At 42.9% G+C, this 21721-nt stretch overlaps 1 protein-coding gene across 4 annotated transcripts in view; it reads right to left on the reverse strand.

Annotated features, from left to right (window-relative positions):
* Positions 1 to 21721, reverse strand: part of CHMP7 (charged multivesicular body protein 7) — a 93931-nt gene that overhangs the window by 40549 nt on the left and 31661 nt on the right. For 2 of the 4 annotated variants that reach the window (XR_014783737.1, XR_014783736.1), the window contains exons 3-11: positions 14479 to 14664; positions 12723 to 12856; positions 12363 to 12411; positions 11312 to 11431; positions 10296 to 10394; positions 9443 to 9503; positions 7772 to 7951; positions 6598 to 6918; positions 4202 to 4268 (exon numbers count right to left, since the gene is read on the reverse strand). Coding sequence is in view for 2 of the 4 variants with exons in the window: in XM_084803987.1 (XP_084660113.1) it covers positions 6854 to 6918; positions 7772 to 7951; positions 9443 to 9503; positions 10296 to 10394; positions 11312 to 11431; positions 12363 to 12411; positions 12723 to 12856; positions 14479 to 14664 (894 nt within the window). In the remaining 2 variants the exon portion in view is untranslated. Of the gene's footprint in view, positions 1 to 4201; positions 4269 to 5131; positions 6919 to 7771; positions 7952 to 9442; positions 9504 to 10295; positions 10395 to 11311; positions 11432 to 12362; positions 12412 to 12722; positions 12857 to 14478; positions 14665 to 21721 lie in introns of those variants that run through there. The other 2 variants (XM_084803987.1, XM_084803986.1) reach the window with 1 other exon arrangement.

Consider the following 21721-nt stretch of genomic DNA (forward strand, 5'->3'; position numbering starts at 1 on the left):
CTTAGAGCAAGCCTGCAAGGGAAGTCATCATTATTATCCCCGTATTGCAGATGAGGGAACTGAGGATAAGAAAGTTTGGCTTGCCTAAGGCCACCTACTCAGTTCAAGGCAGAGGTAAGATTTGAACTGGAGACTTTCCAATTCTTAGCTCAGTTTCTTAGTCACTATACTACAACATTTCACAGTTGCCAGCCTGAGCTCCTTGGGAAAAGGGAAGGATAAAATCTTAATAATTATAATTTTTTTTAAAGAACAGAGTTTCATGAATAATTGGAGAGGGATAAAGGCAGGGATGTAGAATTGGAAGCTAGATCCAATGAAGTGACCCTATCCATGGCTGTTCAAAGCTCTTACCCTGTTTTTAGGCACATAATGGCCTAGTAAAAACTGGCAAAGTAGTGCTGGAGAAAGGAGATGATTGGTTCTTAATTAGCCAAACAATGACAGGATTCTGATGTTTACTAGGTTACCAGAGTGTGGTTGACCATCAAAGACGACTGCTGGCAAAGAAGTGTCAAGGCCCCATGAGCTAGGTCAGGGTTACCCAACCTGGTGCTCTCTGGACATTTCGGAGAACAACACCCATAAGCCCCAGCAGGCATGGCCAATGGCCAACGTATGGGAATGATTGTCCAAAACAGCAGGAGGGCACCAGGTTGCCTGTCCACGAGGAAAGCAAAGTATTTGATAAACATTTTGATAAATAAAAGGAGTATTTGAGAAGCCCTCCAGTGAAAAAAAATCTAGTTCATACTACAGCATGATTTAACCCTGGGATCCATTTTTGACCCCCAAAATATCAGAGCCAAAAATGAAGTAGGTCAAATAAGCAAAATAAATTAGGCGAATCATTCTTTAGACTCCTTTTCCCATGTGAAAACTGTTAACCCCAGTGCTGATGTCACGGCCAAATGTCAAAATGGGTTAATTCTTCCTGCAATATGCTAATCACAGAGATGTTTGGTCTCTACCAAGTAGAATGGCCCACACGCATGGGTGAAACTTCACAGTTTGATAGCTTGGCATTCGAAAAGCTAAACTTTCATTTTTAAAGACACACACACAAGATGCAAGCAGCTAGCCCCTCGAGGTTGTGAAAACATGCAATGCAGCGGACAGAATCGAGTTAAAGACCTGTGTAGAGTAGACCAGTTGAAATTAATGGGACTCAAGTTAGTCATGTCTAACAAGTCCCATTCATTTCAACGGGTCTACTCTAAGTAGGACTTTAGTTGGATTCTACCCAGCGTCTGCAAGAGGCCCAAGCCTGCAAGGGTCAGAAGTGCTGCATGCTCTTGGATCACTGATCCCTCTCCTTCATTTCCTTTCCCGTACATTAGCTATTAATCTCACCCCCATCAATGTATCTGTGGCAGAACTGCCCCATGGTTTTATTTGTTTAAACACAGTGTTACGGGTTGGGGGTTGCCTGAGAATGTGTGGAACGGTGTGCCTAGGGCCGTGTGATTGGTCAGTGAGAATGCTGATGGGAGGGGGCGCTGGTGTGAGTTAAGAGTGGGTAAAAAGAGGCAGTTTGATGACAGATGAGAGGGAGGGATGTGATCTCTTAGATAAAACATCTCCTGGGGATAGGTAGCTGTGGTTAGTGGTTTTAGGCCTTAGTTTAGCTTAAGTTAGGTTAAGCGGTTAACATATAAAGTAACTAAGAACAAGAACATCATATTCAAGAAATCTTTCTCAAAACTAAATAAATTATTTTGATTCTTTTACACTGAGTCTGTACTTGAATCCTCATCACAACTACTTATACTTAACCTAGGTAGAAGTTTAAAAAGGGCACAACTCTCTCACACAAATATATTCTAGGAAAAAAGGAGTATCACAAAGGTGGCAAAAGGTGGAAGCCTGAGATGGGTGGGAACAACCTGCCTAGGCTGAAGCAAAGGTGACCCTGCCCCCCCCCACCCCCGGTCTTGAGGGACCTTATGGCTGGGTGAAGAAAGGGGGGCTTCGTCACAGTATCTTATCTGCAGTTCATACTCCGCCACCACACTGGGCCGGTTTGCATGATACGATACCCTACGATGAGGCTGCGGCATGCGTGGGATGTGTGCGGCTGACATTTTGCATATCCAGCCCCCAAGCAGGGATTGCCATGTTGTGCAAACCTGGTAAGCATGGGGTAAACAACCCTCGCATAACCCTAGAACAACCTTGCATAGTTGTTTAGGTTTCACATAACCCACGCTTGCTGGGTTTGCATGACAGAGCAGCTTGAGTTGGTGTTGAATATGCACAATGGCACCTGCAGGCATCGCAGCTTGTCTTGCGTTAAGTAGCCCATGATAATCTGCACTGCGTCGCCCGAATCAGGTCACTGTTTCATACCCCTGCAAAATTTAAAATCCAAATTCACACAGCTCGTGCCGGTTAACTATAAGGAAATATTTGCAAACATTTGGAGTATGAGGTTGAAGTTATTTTTGTACAAAATTTGGATCTGGGGAGAGAGCACACGGCTTGAAATTCTGTACACACAGTTCCAACCCATGTGTGGTTGTGCAATATCGACACCCTTATGTTTCACCTAGTATTTCATCCACCACCAGGACACTATTTACATTTATAGTTATTCCTTAATCTCTCTCTCATTCTCTCTCACGTCCAACGGAACTGCATTCTCTATATAAATTGCCCTCTTTCAACAATTGTGACTTTGTATTTCCTTTTTCTTCATTTGTCTTGATTACATTCCCACTTGGTGCCAGAGCATGAAAATTACAGGCCACTTCAAGCAAGGCACAAGCTGTTCAGCATTAACTGTTGAATGCCTCTTTCAACCCTCCAGAGTAGCAAATATTTTAGATATGAGCACAGTAGGGACACATACAATAAAGCCTTCACTTCTTGACTCTTGTACAGATGATTGGGGGTGGGGGGGATCCCGTTATGAAAGCAGCAGAAAACTTTACTGATCCCAAGGTTCCAGGATTTGGAGCAAGGGAAAGAAAAGAATTAATCCTGCATTCAACCTTTACAGAGTTAATGACAGCTATGAGCAGCACAGAATAGAGCTGTTTACAAAGCACACAGGACTCGGAGCACAAATAAATCCCCTAAAACAAGTGCATATAGTCAGAACTGTGTGTGTATGCCATACATATGGTAGTGGGAACAAAATTCAGCTTCCTTTGAATTTCGGCTTAAAAAAAAGTTTCTAGCCCTTAATACTATAAAGATATACTTTCAAAAGTGTGTGGGCACAAACACCTCAGAAGTATCACAAGCCAGAACACTTTCGGGTGCGTGGGTAAGAACTACACTGTCCATGCTCCTCCCATGACTAGCAAAAATAAGCATAAATTGTGCAAAAAATGCAGGAATTATGCAAATTGCCATTAGACCACAAAATTCAGCTTTGTGTTTTTTTGCTTTTTTGCTTGAGCACAGAAACACACACACACACACACACACACACAGATATTTATTAAAGGCAGAGTACAGATAGTCCTGCATAGAGAAGTCAGCATCACAACCCAGAACTGATGGTATTTCCCCACAGCACTGGCTAATTTGCATGTGGATACTGTAAGGATTTCTGAAGTGAAACACACTTTACCTCCAGGGAGGAGGTGTGTGTGTATTTGCTTAAGGCTGGCTTAAAGTCAATGGACAGAAGAGGCAGTAGCAGCAGAGACAGAAGGCAAGGAACCCAACTTATTATATAGGGATTGGCAGGGAGCAATACAACATATGAAGCTGCCATGTAAAGAGTAGTGGTACACCCCCCCCCCCCCCCCCAGTTCTCCCTGAGGAGATAAAACTATGCTTTCACATGATGGAACACTCCTCCATTAAAAAAAGAAATCTCTCTTCTAATAGGAAAATAATTCAGGGATCAAGGTTCTAGTTTAGCTTTCTCCCTGACATGCCACTTTCTGTGCAGGACTTTCTTTTTGTAGGAAGAACCATCTCCCACATCTACAGCTGGAACTGTGTACAGCCAAGATGCAGGTTTACCACCTCAAGGAGAACAGGTTTACCAACCCAAATGAAGGTTTGCCACCCAGATGCAGGTTTACCATCTGTTTACCAGATTTACCAACCCAGATGCAGGTTTACCAACCCAGATGCAGGTTTACCATCTGTTTACCAGCTTTACCAACAGATGCAGGTTTATCATCTGTTTAGCAACAGATGCAGGTTTACCAACCGAAGGCGAATAGGACCTCTCACTTACTCACTAGGCAGGCACATAGGTCAGGCCCACAGCAAGCCTCTACATTTAGTAAAGCAGGTGATGAAGCCTGTGTAAAAAAAAGGCACATAATTTGTTTTATATTTTCTAGGGAAATCAATTGGGTATTGGGTATTATTTTCATATAGTTCAACTATACAAGGATAGAGCTGGGGTGGGGGGAGTAGAGTTGTCAAAGAAAGGCACTCAAGCCAAGTTGAGAGAACAGAAAGGATTGTGCTATTAGCTTTCTAACCACTAGCAGCACACCTAAGCCCAAATGTTTCTGTGATGCACAATAAGGATCAAAACTCTTATAGCATTACTTGTATTTCCATGATTTTTATGCACCATTTTTTGTAGTGAGAGTGAAGGCGACATGCACAAACTTAACTCTATACAAAAGTGTTACGTTACCTGTTAGCTACATCTGTAAGGAGGAAGAACACTGTTAAATGATTAAAGTGAAAGCATACATTGTGAAATTAATGTTTGCATCTAATTATTGAACGAGATGAATATACCCTGTGGCAAAGCATTGTGGCTGGCCAGATAGTAGAAACAAGTCCAAATGAAATGTTAGGTTCTTTCTACAAATGACTAACATGAACATTATTATGGAATGGGGCCCTCTGGTGCTGGTAATGGGGATTGAATAGCTTGAGAACTTGCCATTGCCATGCTTGAACAGAACAAGATACTAGGTGCAATTCTATTTAGAGGCAAGAATGTACAAGCTGCCCTTGCAATACAAGGAATGCTTTGGGCACACCAGAGAATCAGTATATCAATCGTTCAACGGGTTGCTTTGTCCAGACACTGTTCCTGATATCCAACAGGGAATCCAATTCACAAAAATTAAACTACAAAGGGGAAATAATATGCAAAGTGAATGCTGTTATAGGCAATGATAAAGAGGACTAGAAGCCTGAAGTCTTTTCTCCCCTTTATTACATCATTGGTAAAAAAAACAGTGATTACTTTTCCTCCCTCTCTCATCTGTTTCTAAACACAATGCCATTAAAATTATTTAACACAATTCTATCATCTGCTTTAACCACAAAGCCATGTGATGTGATGTGCTGAGCTGAGAGAGGGATGGGGGGAGGGAGAGAGAGAGAACGAACACACTGGAAGCGTCTTCTGGAGAACCAGTGAAGTATCTATTCTGACATAGCACACTGAAGATACAAAGTTGGCTGTTTTCCCTCTCTCCAATTTAGGCAAGTTTCTTCCTTGATAAAAACCTTTCCCATCACAATGCCTGAATCAAATCTCACTCAATGGAATAGCAGATATCATGAAGCCATTATGCCTAAAAGCATATATGGTCTCAGAACGGGCTGCAAGTTTATGGACAACCACAACTCATCACAGCTTCTCACTACATCCAGCTCCCACCCTCTGTTTACTACATGGAGAGCCACGCAGTGCATCAACACCCAAGAAAAGTGCCAGCTCCTCCTCAACCAGTTACTCGGGCTGCAAGTGCCATCAAGAAAGAACACGAGCCTGCTCTGTCATTTGCACACACTGCTTTGTAAAAGGTGACCTGCAAAGGGGAAGAACAATTGCACTTTTTCCGGGTAGATAAAAGCCACCTCAATATGTTAACTGGCTTTTTATCCACTAGCTTTTCCATCACGTTACACTGATTTATTTCCTGCATTGACAGGAAAAAGCGACACTCCAAGAAAGATGTCAGAGGTGCAGCGATGTCAATCCAGAGCTTCGCCATTTTTAAACATCTTCCAACACATGCGACTGAAGAGTCTCTCTGAGGATACAAAGCCACCATCTATACCTTTCTGGTTCAAAAGATCACCCTAAATCCCCTGGGAATATTGAAGGAAGCTTTCCACCAAAGCAGAAAGCAACATTGCTTGTACTTCCTGCAGGTCGATGGGCAAGCATTTTTTTAAATATCAAAGGACCTGATCACCTTCAAGCAGCAATGAAAACCCAAACACCTCATTTTACAATCCTTTGCAGGTCCCTTTAAGGCTATACTAGTATTGAGGAAAGGGGGATAAACTGTATTTCATGCCAGCAGATGCTAGCCCCCCTGTGAGAACAGCAACAAAAAGTTTCCTACAATAAAACTGTCACACATCTAAGTTGTCCACAACCGTGCAAACACAAATAAGAAAGAACAGAAAGACCATCAACATATGTGTATGTCTGTTGCCAACAGCTGGCTACCAGAGTCAGTATCTTTTATCATATGTGCCAAATGTTTTGCACAATCACACACAGAACAGCTGGACGCCAGGGAAAATGTGATCATATTGCATTTCTGGTTCTCTCCTGTAACAGCTAGGTTTAGTTCCGATAAGTGGCAGGAAGGCCCTCAGGGTGTGGGGTGACAAGTTAAAATCCCAGCAGGAGAGTCAACTTGCCTGAGAAGGGCAACCAGGACTGGCAACACAGATGAACAAGTCAACCAGAGACACTGTAGTTTGGCACTGAAAAGACAACGGTAACAGCAGTTGCGATCTGTTTGAAAGAGGATGGATTGTCGTGGCAGTTCATCCTGTCTCTTACAAAAGTGCTGTCTAGCAAGAGGGGTCCTTAGCTCACATTCCACAAGTTACTTTTGGCGTTAGGATCACCAAAATTAAGACATCTTCAGAGCAGGAAGGTACTATTGAGTCATTAGAGATGCAATTCAAGAGCTCTTTTGGGCTCAGAGGCGTTCGAATCAGTCTTTTGTGCCAATCCTGAAAATGAAGCAAAAGCACAGAGAGGAGGGAGTGAGGGGAAAGGGAATTTGCAATCATAACAGCTAACAATGCCTCCCCCCATTAATTTAGATTTTAAACTCCTTGGGGCAGGAGCCTTTCATTTTACTATGTCACTTGTAAAGCTTTGTGCACTTACATTGTTACGTAAATAACAAAGTATTAATATGCATTGTTGTTGTTGTTCAGTCATGTCCGACTCTTCGTGACCCCATGGACCATAGCACGCCAGGCCTTCCTGTCCTGCGCTCTCTCCCGGAGCTTGCTCAAGTTCATATTCATATTAATATGCATATCACCTGCTAAATAGCTATAGTTCTTCAGTGGAACTAGAACTTTCAAGGCTAGAGGGGATATTTATTGGTGTCTATCGGTAGTGGACTAGAAAAGTTTAAGTCCCACCAAAGGCCTACCACCCATCATACATTTTAGGATCCAAACTCAAGTTTTAAATCCTAAGAAGGTTCCTTGGAGGAGGAGCCTATTTTACGCTCAGGCAGATAATGTGATGAACCCACAACACAAGGAGCTAGAGGAGTTGGGAGTGATGTTTTAAGGACAGGTAGAGAGAGAAGATGTGGAGCCAAATAAGATTCAGGTGCCTTCCATCACTGGGAGCAGTGAAGTTCCCTTTGGGAAAAGGACTCTACGCTGACATGAGATCTGCCCAACTGGGAGCCCAGACAACTATACCACCAGCCCAAAAGAAGAACATGCACCTGGGAAGAAAGTCAACACTTCAAGAAACACTGTGGAGAGCCTGGTGATGAAAGCCTTTTGCATACCTTAAGAGGCAATGTTCGACCTGGGAAACAGTATTAGAGAAACGTACCTCCATCTGAAAGAGTGAGCTTCTCCAACTCTGCTTCTAGCTCTGCATCTGAGATGCTGGGAAGCACCACGGATGCAGGAAACAATGGCTTCTGTGGAATGGAAGGCAGGTCCAGAAGATCTTTTGAGGAGTCCAGGAGGAGATTGTCCAGTTCCTTTTCCAGTTCCTCAGTATCGGCTTCTGAAATCCGAGAGCAAATGAATTCTTGTCAGACATGCAGCTTGATCCTAGGTATAGTTACTCACAGTTAAGACCTGCAGAGTTAAATGGAGCTTACTCCCAAGTAAGTCCACGTAGGACTGGTAGATGAGTTGAAGATGAGATGAGAGCAGCCCAAGACATTTTGCTGCCTTGGGTGAAGGATAAGATGGTTCCCCCTCCCATTACACATACAGAAGCTGACCACACTGGTGGTTGAACCTTACTTTAACACTGGCAATGGGAGCTTCTTCCACTGTTCCTGGGAAAGCAGGCTAGCTCAGGGGCCATGTGGCACACACAGCCTGGTCTTCCAACATCTCATTGCAACTCCCCAACCCTTAACATCTGCCGCCTGAGGCAGCTGCCGCCTCACTCAACCTAATGGCAGGGCCAACTGTGGATGAGCTCAACATGGAAGCTATGCTCCAGGACGCGTAACCATATGATGTATGACAACGTTCTTAAGTTCTGTAAGACGTGCAAGAGCTTGGCACAGGTTATCTTATTGCTTTGACCAATTCACAACTATTGTGAATGCAGCTCTTTTCTTTTTGAGCTTGTGCACTGCTGTGGAAAGAAATCTATCTGGCTCTTCTAAAGAACGCAAATGTAACCCATGACTGCTAACAACATACGATGCAGAGAGTCACTGAAGACTGTTTTATGTTGGTTTCTTATGGCAAGGGTAATCGGCCTTTACAGAAGAAGAATGTCAGCCCATCAAGGCAACAATCCCCATCCATTTTATTATCCAAATTCAAGTTTGGTAGAAGTTTTTTTGTTAAACAATCCTTCATATAAACAGACTGCTTGATCAGAAGCGATTATGAACAGTAGTTAGTTCACAGAGCAAGCTCAGAAAATAAAGGAATCAAGATGCTGGTTAAGACACTTCACACAAAACACAATACCACTTATACCAGGGATGGGGATATTTACTGCACTGAGGTACCAACTGTGAAGGACTTTTAGTTTATCATTTTTATTATTTTTCTTAAAGTAGCGAAGACTATATTTTTAATTCCACTGAAGATCTTACTCAGATTTTCTCAGATATTTCTTCTCCAAATCATGTGCATGCATTTAAATAATATCGAAAAGATATCTACCAGTAAAGTGGCAGACAGATACCACAACTCAGGGAGTAAAGGGCAGGCATACCTAGGTCAGAGGGGCATATATAAAACTAATCAACCATTTTCATTCCTAACAATCAAGGCTTCCAGTAGATGCAATGCATTACAACTGGGAATGGGACCCATCTTGCACATGGCTTTTACAGGCAACAGAAACTGCAATAGGAGCCTCTGTGTAAGCCTGTTCCCCATTTAGATGGATTAAGGGATGCATTCCCCAACAGCTAAACAGATATTGTAGAGGGCCATCATCATTTGAGAAAGGCTGCTTTCAGATGTCTCGATGTGGGATTGTAATGAAGAAAATCTTGGAATTTAACTAGTCTCGACTGACCTGAACCGTTGATCCCCACTCCTGCTAAGGTTTGGGCTACTTCATCCTGGGTGTCACAAAGCTGGAAAAGAATCAGAAGCACATATATTTATTACATTTTTACTCCACCCTTCCTCCAAGGAGTTCAGGTACCTTCCATATATGGTACCTTCCATTTTAATCTCAACAACCCTGCAAGGTAGGTTAGGCTAGGAGGTAGCAATTGTACACAGTCATCCAGTGAGCTTCATCAATAAACAAAGATTTGAACCTGGATCTTCCCAATCTAAGGGCAACACTGTAGCCACTACACCACCAACCAGGCATCTGAAATAAAGCCTGCTAAGGATAGTTAAGTACAGGCAGAGTTGAGAAATATGGATGGCCATGACACAGCCTGCGGCACCAGTGTGACTGTTGTTTAACTAAAGTGAATTTTATTTATTTATTCATTTATTTATATCCCGCCCTTCCTCACAAGGAGCCTAGGGTTGCTGACAACCCATATAAAACAGTACACCATATAAATACCATTAAAATCCTAACTCTAAAATTACAAACATAATAAAATACGCAAAAAATCATTACTAAAGCAGATAAAATATTTGCCTATATCGCAAAGGCCTATTCAAATAAATAACTCTTTAGCTGGCACCTGAATGACAACAGTGTTGGGGACAACCAAATCTCTACTGGAAGGCTCAGCCCTGTGCAGTAGCCCCTCGGGACACACTCCTCAACCAGAGCCTCCCTGGTTGACCTTAAATCCCAGGTATGTAAAAATGGTTCTAGATCTCCAATCCAAAGCAATGGATCCCTGAACCCAATACATGCACGCTCTCTCTGCCTGAGCAGCAGCCTCTTCGTACAGTACCTCTTGAATCTGATCTACCAGGTTCTCTGCCTTTTCCACAGTGACATCTTTCATGGATAGCTTCAGAGCTCCCACTCCAGCCTGGTAGGCATTAAATACCTTATTGGGAGGAAAGAAACCAGACTGTTACTTCAACAGTATCTTGATCAGTCTGTTAAAGTTCTTCAACTTCTTCTATATCTAATGTGCCTCAGCAATGACAAGGCATGCAGAGACACCAGGTGGAAGCCAGTGACTCACAAGGAGCACCATGCCCTATAAAAGGCACATGTGGATCAACCAGCCATAGCTGTGCCAAAGCCAATACATGTAATGTGCCAGGAAGAGAGGTTAACGATATAAAGGAAGAGCGGCATCAGCTGCCCAGAGCAAGAAGAGCACGAGCAAGCCTGTCAGGGTGGACATTGAGCCCACAGAATCCCAGAGCAGTTCTGATTCTGAGGAAGAGCAGTCGCTCCTGGGAGGGGAGCGCGCTCCTCTTTCCCAGGACCCACAGCTGACGGCGATTCCTCCCACCAGCATTCCTAGATTAGAAAGCAGTCCAGGGAGTGACCGAGCAGCACAGATAGCAGACTTGGTGGATGCGCGACGCAGACGCAGAGGGCGGCGCCAGATGGAGGGCGCGGAAAGGAGGCGGAGTGCCCGGTTGGCGCGCAAACAACGGCTGCGCCCAGAGGATCCAAGGGAAAAGGGGAGGGACTCTCCCTAGTCCTTAAGTTCAGGGGTCTGCCAGTAATTCCCTTTCAAACGGGGACCAACTGTTCCAACTTAGGGCATAGGTACTGTGCTGCTCAGATTTAGTTGCAAACGGTAGAGTTGTTAAGTTGTAAAAGAAGAATAAAGCTTTGAAAGGAATCCCTTTGTCTGTGTCTGGACTTGGCTACTGGATTAGTCTGAGAGAGGCCTCCAAGGAGCCCTTGACAAAGCCCAAAATCAACAGTCACTCAAAGTACAGTGAAAAGGAAGTGGTAAAAAGTTCAGAGAGCTGAATTAAACACAGCAAAAAGCAGGAATACCATCTGATCTGTTTGAGAAGCGTATATCCGATCCAGAATGCCTTGTACCACGTCCAGCTTGGAGTGAAGCTCTGCAATGCGTCTTTCTGTTCTTCGCTTGGATTTCAAACACCTAAGTGCCTAGGGACATAACGGCACTGTTTTGATCAAAAACCAGAAAGAGCCTGAAAGACATCCCCTCTTAAACAATAAACTCAGTGCACAAGACCAGACAAAGTGGCTGGTTTTAGCTTTCCCTTAACTTGTAGATTAGTAGTTTAAGGAGTAGTATACAGACATCAGGGAATGCATAACCCCAAATGCAGTGATGGCCGATTGTCGGACAGTTTTGTTGTTGGGAGAGAAAGAGAAATAATTGCACTTGTTGTTTCTCTCTCTAAGGTAAATGTGCATTTCAGTGCTAGATATGAGGAATGCCCAGTCTTCAAGAAGTTAAAGAAAAAAATCTTGAAGTGGAAGATCACTGCTGTACAGGGAAAAAACCATCTTGCTGGTGTGTTTCACTTTTGTTTTTAAAAGTGACCACACACTGGAATGATACAGCAGGGAAGGATTCAATCTCTCAAAGCTAAAAAGGTATTAAAATAGTACAGCTAATTGTAGAGGGCTGGTTTGTCTTGTCAGTACCTCTTAACAGCACTATTAAATGGTAATGTTTATCATTCACATCACTAGAAATATTCAACAGGTAAAGTGATAAGTTCTATTAGGTGAGGGAAGAAGATACTGGGCTCTGAATGCACAAGAAAACACAATGCTCCAGCAGCAGGAGTGGGAAGGCAAGTAGATCTCATGCTACAAAATGAGTTAACACCTGGGCATAGACAGTCACGTGGAAAGGTCTTTGTAAGTGCCCCCACCCCACCTGCTTCAACAATAGGCTCGGCAAGCTCTAAAATCACCAGAGCACACCACCTTTGGAAATCAGAGGAGTAGGCAGCTTTGGACACCCATACCAGTTCAGAGACCACATCACTTCCCCTGTAAGTTTACATTAGAAGCCACTTTAATTTCAAGACCAGCTGCCTAGTTGAGAAAGCACAGTACTTACCAGCTGCTTTTTCCCAGCTTTACATGCACTCCGAGCTTCCTCTTTACATCTACAAAGCAAAGTGTCAGCAGCTCAGTTACTCAGACTGGGGGTGCATTACAATCCCACAGTCATTCTCCCCTGGGTCCCATCTCAGCATCATACTGAGTGCTTCTCTCAGATTTTTTGTATCCCATGATCAAACCACTGTCCAATAACATCCTATGAGCTAGCAACAAGGGCATGCCTTACCATACTTTTGTCCTACTGGAGTTCAGGGGCAGAGTTGTCCTTTGCCTTAAGGAGCACAGCTTAGCAATGCCTTACTTGTAACACAATTGGCAGGTTTTACAGAGATAAATGACACACACCCCATATTACCTCTCTGCTTCTTGGGCCAGGGATTCCACTTTTTGTGACAGCAGCTGTTCACTTTGCATCAGCTGATAAACCCCAATATCCACGTCATTCACTGGGGATACTTTGGCATGAAGACCACGAGCAAATTTCATTATCTGAAAGAGAATGTTGTTACTTGACTTAAACCACAAGTCTCATTATTATATGGTCCAACTGTCTCTTATTTACCAAGGACAGGATCTATTTTTTTCTGATACCTGTCCATGGTAAATCACTGTTCCTATTTTTGTTTTTTAGGAATGCCTTGTTAGTGAGAGTTGCTGGGCTTGCTTCAGGTTTCAACTTACTTTCCCCTGGCCTATGGTAATTACAGGTGCAATCCTATGCACGTTTAGACAGAAAAAAGTCCTATAGCTCCCAGCATTCCCCAACCAGCCTTGTTGGCTGGAGAGTGCTGGGAGTTGTAGGACATTTTCCTGTCTAAACATGCATAGCATTGTGCCCTAAATATCTTGAGGTGTGAGGAGCATGCACCTTGTCTCTTTAAAGCACCTTCCCTAACTTGGTGCCCTACAGATGCTCTGGACTACAACTCCCACCACCCCTCACCACTGGCCATGTTGGCTAGGGCTGATGAGAGTTGTAGTCCAAAACATCTGAAGGGCCCTATGTTGGGGAAGGATGCTCTAATGCAGATATATACTAACGTACATGCATGAACATGAAGGCACCACGTAGCACTCCAACTGCCATTTCACATACTGGTAAGATTCATTTTGAATCCATTGCTAACAAATTGTAGGATAATTGTCTTTTTCTGGCATCTCTTTAACCAAAAGGCCAAACAGTTCTTGGTTTTTAAACAGTGCAGGCTATTGAAGAGTAAGTGAATACAGGAGATGGGGGTAGAACTTTCAGCAATGTGGAGTGGGGAGGCGGCAATTCTTGGGGTGAAAATAAGAGGTGTCACAGATGTGTCCCTATTTTCATCTGTGAAATAGTGGAGAGTAGTATTATTCATATTACAAACTGTTTACATTAGGGAGCTTCCACTTCTTGTGTTAAGCTGTTCTTCATACAACGTTAATATATTTGCTATCCCTAATACGCTGTATCACTAAAGATACAGAAGGAAGGGCAATACTAATTTGTGCTATAGTCCACTGAGAGAGATTGCAAACTGAAGACTGTACCTATAGATTTTGTTTTCCACACAGTAAGGGAGCTCTTCCATCTCTTCCCAACCCCTCCTTAAATCAGCTATCTTGTTAGTACAGCACAGATGGAATTTGTACTTCCAGAACAGTGCCTACCATAGCAGAAGGGAGAAATACACTGCCTGATGCACAATTTTGAGATTAGAAGTAAAAAGATCTCAGCTACATTTGTTCATTCCAGAGCACACACTGAGCTTTTTCAGGATTTAGTTTTCATGCCCTGATTGTTAGCCAAATAAATTCAAATTTGCATATCCCCAGACTTTTATATCTGTTGCTAAAATATAGACAGGGAACATGCCTTACCCCCTGCACGACACTCTTTGTTCCATTGTTACTTATGAAATGACAAATGCAAATGAAAGCAATTGCTTTCATCATTTGGGGTCTTGAACTTAAATGCTGTTTGTTGCCATTTTGGATATTCATGTTAGAAGGGAATTTCATGTTAGGTTTTCATGTTAGAAGGGAAAGTCTTTTGTTGAATTACTATAGGGCAAATGACTTTATTCCATGCAGAGATGAGAATACTCCCACAAACCGTCACTTTTACTTTGTACCTTATTGCCGTTTTGCTCCAGGACTGTGACCCTCTTTTCCTTCTGCAGCTGGAGCAGCACCAGACAGAATGTCCTTTCATCTGGACAGATGCTGGTGCATAGGGAGCGCAGCTCTGATAGGCCGACAACAGGGTGTGAAGAAAGTGTGGAATTCTGGTACAGATTATACACTTCTTCTGCTTTCTCCTAAAGAAAATAAACATTTGCATTGAACTCCATTTCCTTCCTCTACAGCTGATGCCAAGCACAAACTAATCCTCAGTAACTTAACATGGTTCAGATAGGGGAAGACATGACTACAGTTGACATTTGCACCAAGTCTAACAGCCTGAAGGCTGAGTAAGTGCAGTTCAAACTTCACCGTAATTATCACCAGATAATCCATAACCTACCTGCTTCTGATACCCAACTTGAAGCAAATAAACGTTTAAAAAAAAAAAAGAGAATGAGTATGGGTTCCAGAAGCTCCAGACCACACAAAGGTTAATGTTGTGTCAACTGAGTAAGGTAGGCATTTTTCAAATGAAAAGTACTACAGCATTCAGTTCTCTGAAGCTCACGCTCATTTATGTACCATGTACATATTTCATCAAGCTACAGCAGGAAGATATGGGAAACAGGGCCACTCTACCGGTCCTACTGTGAGACCAGCTCCATGTGGCTCCTCCTCTTCCTGAATTGTTTCCATTCATGCAGGTCAGTGTAAGAACTTTAAGAATGAAACGCCTGAGATTGCTAATTTTCCTCTTCTCTCCGCATCCCTTTTTCTTGTGTTTTTTAGATTATAAAGCTGAGAGCAAAAATGGTCTTGTTTGTTACTGATCTCATGTGCATTGCTCTGGGAAGTTTTTCAGCTGAAGAGTGGAGTAAAATGCTTGAAATGGAACTTCTGATGGGCCCTCCAGGCAGAATGGCTACACTCTGCTGAGCCCCCATGCCTTAACTGAGCAATGCCGCAGCATCCAGACCCCAGACATGACATGAGAAGCACAAAGGGCAATCAAAACAAATATCACTCCCCTACCCTGCAAACATGAATCCCATCCTGTCCCCTTCCAAGGAGCCAGAAGTAAGAAGCACCATGTGGCTGAAGCTCCAAATACTGAGTCACCAGTCTACACAGGCCATTCTAGCCCCAGGATCCAGTCAACGGAAGAGAGAAGCAGAGGAGGCTAGGCATCAAAGGTGGCAACTCCTCAGTGCTCCACCCTGTCCCCAAAACATGACCCTTTCTGATACAATCTAGAACCATGAGAGGACAACAGCACCAAACCCTGGCCTCAAGATCAGCAAAACTGGCAACCTGGAAAATCGAAGAGGTGGATTTATACAAAGTTGTGGATGTGATAAGGCATGAGAAGGGCCCCCCCGAAAGCTATGGTAGACAAAGTCACCTCATGAGAAGAGTCCGCCAAAATGTGCATATCAGATATAGATCCATAATAGGATCTTGGATGCAAATATGCAATGCTGCCAAAGAGATCTGGCAATTTTCCAAAACAAAGTTATTGATCTGGAAGAACATCACAGGCAGAACTATCTGAGATTAGTAGGGGTAAAGGGGCATGTGGCAGGATGAAACACGATAAAATCTGTAACAACTTTACTGAAAAACATACTAGATTTACCTGAGGACTGTGTAATGCTGACTGAAACAGCTCATAGATCCCTAGGATCTCCACCAGCCCACCATAATATTCAAATGGCTAAGTTATGCCATGAAAGAGGACCTTCTACAAAGAACAAGAAGCAAGGGACATCTAACTTGGGGCAATGAGAGATGTAAAACCCAGCAGTCCTTTGTGTATGCCACAAAAATAGAGTTCACTGCTTTGAAGATACTGAACTTGAGAAAAGATTCACCCAAAACATCTAACCACTGAACAAAACAGCTCCTTGTGCAGTATTGTGTACAGAGTTCTGAAACTCTTAGAAACAAGACTTTAGCCAAATAAAGGTAGAAATCAATCTTAGAACCTCTGTACCTGAATAAGCCACAAACAAGCTGCTGATTTTTTTATTTCTCTTTCCAGAATGCCTGCGCACACGCGCGCACACACACACACACACACACACCACCCTTTCCCAACCAGCCCAACTTAAGTCCTGGATCATGACTAGCCTACAACACTCTGGAATCCTGGCCTAGATCAAGGAATGCAGTCATCACAAGCATGGTACTGTTTGCTAGCTGGAAGCAATCCATCAAGACTATGCAAACTAAGCAAGCCAACAAAGCTTATTTGCACTCCCTGGAGCCCTGAGATAGTAGAAAGAGGCTACCTACAAAGGAAGCTGCTGCTCCAGTTTTCCCTCAGAAGCTGTAGAGAGACAAAGGAACTGTTGGGGCAGGGCAGTGGTGGGGGAGAACACTGTCAAGTTTAGCGCCTAAAGTTTATACCTTACAACACCTTAGTTCATTCCATATTAGAGCATTTAGTAAACTTTGGGAGGTAAGGGGGAAAGTCTAAAGCTTCAATTCTGTACCTTTTACTTATGCTCCATGTTAGAGCATTTAAAACACTCTCCGCACATGACATCAGGAAAAGGTGGTGGGCAGTGAGATGAGCTGCAGGCACACCAGCCTTTAGAGAAAGTTTTATAGAGTGGGGAGGGTGGGAAACTGGCTACTCACAGGGAAGGGGAGGGGGGAAGAGTTTACAAGAGAGTAGTGAGCAAAGTAATAGACAGTGCTCTTTAATGTCCTATGCTTCCTACTTCTTTTTATTTTCCCTTTTTCCCTACCTCACATTAAAACCTTTCCCCTCTTTCCACACATCAGCATGTAGAATACCACACCAAAGAGCTTATACAGCAACATGAAACAGCAGCCCACAGACATGGGATGGAAATGTCTGTAACTATAGAAATATGCCTCTAATTGCTAAAACCAGCCTACTGCTGGTGCGTGATGGAACTACTGGTAGAGTGAATAGACCACAAAGGAAATATGGCCACAAAGGAAATGAAAGAGTTCCCAAAATACAGTGCTGATCACCAACCACTCAGAAGTATTAAAACAGCAGTATGAGGTGAACATAATGCATGCCAAACAAGCTGGCGTCCTACTTGTCTGCACCAAGAAAAGCTACTGGGAGTCAGTGGAGAGAGTAGCACTTAGCAGGAGTAGGCAACATGGTGCCCATGGCCACTATTGTGCCCCCAAACACATATTTTTAGTACTGACCAAGGCACCCTACTTCTCCCCATTTTTATTTTAAAATATTTTATATTTTCTTACTGGTAGCTGGGATTGCTTCAAAGCAAAGTGAGAGCCTGTAGCTGCTGACATCTTAATTTCCCACGAATGCCATTGTCCTTTGGGACAGTTTCTCAAATTTCCAAATGTGCCCATGGGTCCAAAACATTGCCTACCCCTGGAAAGTAGGCTCAAGCAGATAAAGAATAGAGCAAAAACTAAACCCCCAAGGATAGTTACAGAGAGACAAGAGAACCATTAATTCTCTTTTCATGTGTTTTATTCAGAACTCTGTGGGAAATAACACCTCCCCCCCAAACAAGGAGACAATCAGTAGATTCTTGCAGGGCACTGAAATGCTGGGTCTCTCTGAGGCCCAACAACAACGTTTCTTTGACTTAAATTGAAACTGAAGAAACAATAAAATGTAGGAAAACAGGCAAAACACCTGAGCCAGATGGCTATGCCATGAAATGGTACAAGAACAAAATATCCCTGGTACAGGGACAAAATAGCCCCTTTCTCTTCACCACTCTGCACAAATTAAAATTCCCTCGCCAATTCATAGATTGAAGTCTTAACAAGTTACAAATATCCCACAGAGGTATTTATTGGACAAATAGCCTCTGATAAAAACCTATTCAATTGTGATGTGATGCCCATTGTGATGTGGGCATCAAGGATGCCCACTGTTTTTAATGCTCTTTAACCCAGCATTTGAATCACTGGTGTGTGCCATTGGAAAACAAAGAGCATTAGGAGTATAACCATTATTATGCATGGTGTGGAGAAAGTGAATAGGGAGACACTTTTCTCCCTCTTTCATAATACTAGAACCTAGGGTCATCACATGAAACTGATGGGTGGGAGATTCAGGATAGATTAAAGAAAATTTTGTGAACTTCCCAGAGAGCTTCAGCTATTGGGCAGTATAGAAATGAGATAAATGAATATTAAATAAATAAATAAATAAATAAATAAGAAAGTACGTTTTCACACAGCACGTAGGTAAACTATGGAATTTGCCACCGCAAGATGTCATGATGGCCACCAATTTGGATGGCTTTAAAATGGGATCGGACAAATTCATGGAAAATAAGGCTATCCATAGTTACTAAACTATGTACACCAGTTGCTGGAGTACAGGAACAGAAGGGTGCAGCTGCAATCATGTCCTACCAGAGGGGTCCCACAGGCATCTGGTTGGCCACTGTATGAACAGAACGCTGGATTAGATGGACCTTTGGTATGATCAAGCATGGCTCTTCTTAGGTTCTTAACCATTGCATGCCAGGAATATAAAATTGCATTACTGGCAGAAAGTGCCGTGCTATTCCTTTCATTTCCACCAAAATCCACCCTAAACCTAATGTCACAGATTGCCCATTTCAGTCAGCTCTCATGGTACAAAATTGACTAGAAAAAGGCACAAATTTGTAGTTAAATTTATTATTTAAAAACCCTTACAAAATCAGAAATAAACTATTAATACCCCCCTCAAATGCTTAATAAGTAAAAAAGCAATATTAGTTTAAAGGTTAACTCCATGTTTTAACGCTTCTGGGGGTGAGGAACAAAAGAGATACTCATTTTTTTTAAGTAACAAACCTCTGTTTATTTCCCTTCTCTGTTCTCTGTTTTGGTATGCAAGTCACTTCTTAGAGATACAATCATGCTTGAGGGTCATAGGGTGAATGGGTGTGCCTTTCAAAAACATCAGTGTTTGAAACATAAACACTTCCTATTTTAAAACAGACTGGCTTAGTAGTGGTATTTTGGATAATCCCACCTTTTCCTGAGGAGCTGTTATTGCTGATTTCTCCATTTCCTCAAACATATTATGGCGCATGTTTACGGAAGTGAGCTGGCCTACAGCTATTCCTCCACTTTCTGAAGGATTCCTAGCCAAAACATGATCTAAATCTGAAACGTGTTCATTCTGTTTACATCGGAACACTGCAGTCTGCATGGGTGAGAAAGGCAATCTTTTTCTTCACATAGCAAGCACATAGTTACCCTATGGGTCAAGTTGCATCATGGAAACATACATTTGCGCTTAAAACATAGCAGGAAATACGATAAAGTTAGAAATAGAAATCCAAAAAGTTTCATAACAAGCCATCATAACTGTCATGAACTGTTATGCCCACCTTCATTTGTTCCCCCATGTTGTGTGGTACAAAACACAACAGAATAATTTAAGAAAGCATTTCTCTAATTTGGCTCCAATCCAGATATTTTTGCATGCTGCTACATATGAGGATGGCAGAGGATGAGATGGCTAGATAGCATCACCGATGCAATGAATATGAACTTGAGCACACTCCGGGAGAGAGCGGGGGACAGGAAGGCCTGGCATGCTATGGTCCATGGGGTCACGAAGAGTCGGACACGACTTAACGACTGAACAACGACAACAACATGAGGATCTCTCTATCAAAGAGATAACTGGCACTGTCAGCTTTAACATCCCCCAAACAGTTCATACCATGATCTAGCAAGCAGCACTAAGCATGCTGCCCTGGATGCAGGATGTTATCCCCTAACCCACCCCAGCCCTAAACACACAAAGGAACTGATCCAGAAGGTGATCCTAACACACAAGACCCTCGCTGGATTGAGACACATGTTTTAGGTTATTTGTTGTGGAGATCTGAAATGTACTTTGTGCAAGAATGCTCTTTTAGAATGGAGAATATTCACATCTGTGAACGTCCCTGAAGAGGAATTTAAAAACTCAGAAAAATGCCTGAGAAAGGATTACATCGTTTTTTGTTATCTTATTTGTTCAGCACCAATGCCCAGGGATCCCCTTTTTTGGCATGAGATAGTTGTCTTCAAGGTTCACTTTAAGTTTGGCAGCAGCCAGAGTAATGATCAGGTTTAACCCCACATAATTAGAGCTGTAGTATAGGCAAGCCCATAATTAAAGTTTGTAAACATATTCTCTTACTACTGGCTCCTATTTATAGAACATCACCAAAAACTAACATTGCATTACATATTCACATATATCTTACATACTGACTGCAATTACAGTAGGAATCTTTTTTTTTAAGATGTTTACGTTCAGTGTTTTAAGCATATTTTATGAAGGATACAAGCTTTATGTTAAACTACTGAGATAATGCCATTAAGACTTACAAAACCAGGCTTGTTTATGGCACGTCTGGGCTTTTACACATTTAAAAACAAGTGTATTTAAGACAGCAATCCTATGGTCACTAAACACTGTCTAGACAGCCATAGGATTTTTCAGTTTTTGGAAACTGTGCTCTTGGCCCTTCCCCTGCCCCCTTGTAGCCAGCACAGTTCTTTCTGCGCCACTGCTTGTAAACAGAGCATGAAGAGGGAGAAAAGGGGGCGGTCCCAGGGCAGGGAGGGGACCGCAAATGCTGCTTTAGATAGCTTCCTACCAGGTCTCTGGGCCCCTTCTCTCCCCATCCCCGAAGCCATGGCTAGATGTGCAAAAACGTGCATCTAGCCACAAATGCAGGGCAGCTGGAGGACAGGAGAGGATCCCCTCCATCTGCCCTGCATAGGATAGTTGGTAGCCTCTGAGTTTGGAGGCTGCTGATTCTCTCGATAGGACTGTGCCCAAAGAAGCCTAAATGGCAGCTTAACCTATACAGTAATAGTAAACACATTATCTGAATATGGATCCTCAAGTAGCTAAAATGGCATTGCCCACACCCAAGAGGGAGGTAACTGAAAACTTGGGGGAATTCCAAGGTTTCCACAAGTACAAAAAAACCCAAAACCCTAAGAGGGTGGGGTGGGGAGAGAGACCAAAACAGCCCAGTGAGGACTGAGCATACTCCGTGGTTTTGGAATGCTGACTGGTGGAGGGGAATGGAGTATCCTGGAGGCGGGCATGATGATTGGCTAGCACCCTGAAAAAGAGCACTCCACACCACATTTTGTTACAAATCCCATTTGTTATGACACATAGCAAAATTGTTTGACTGCAGCACAAGGCTATGCAGAATTGTAATGGGAACAGTTTTAGCTATTCAACGCTTCTGTTCAATTGCAGACACATGG

Source organism: Heloderma suspectum, chromosome 6 (genome assembly GCF_057233095.1).
Source record: "Heloderma suspectum isolate Gila_16-S chromosome 6, 16-S_ref, whole genome shotgun sequence".
NCBI lineage: Eukaryota > Metazoa > Chordata > Lepidosauria > Squamata > Helodermatidae > Heloderma > Heloderma suspectum.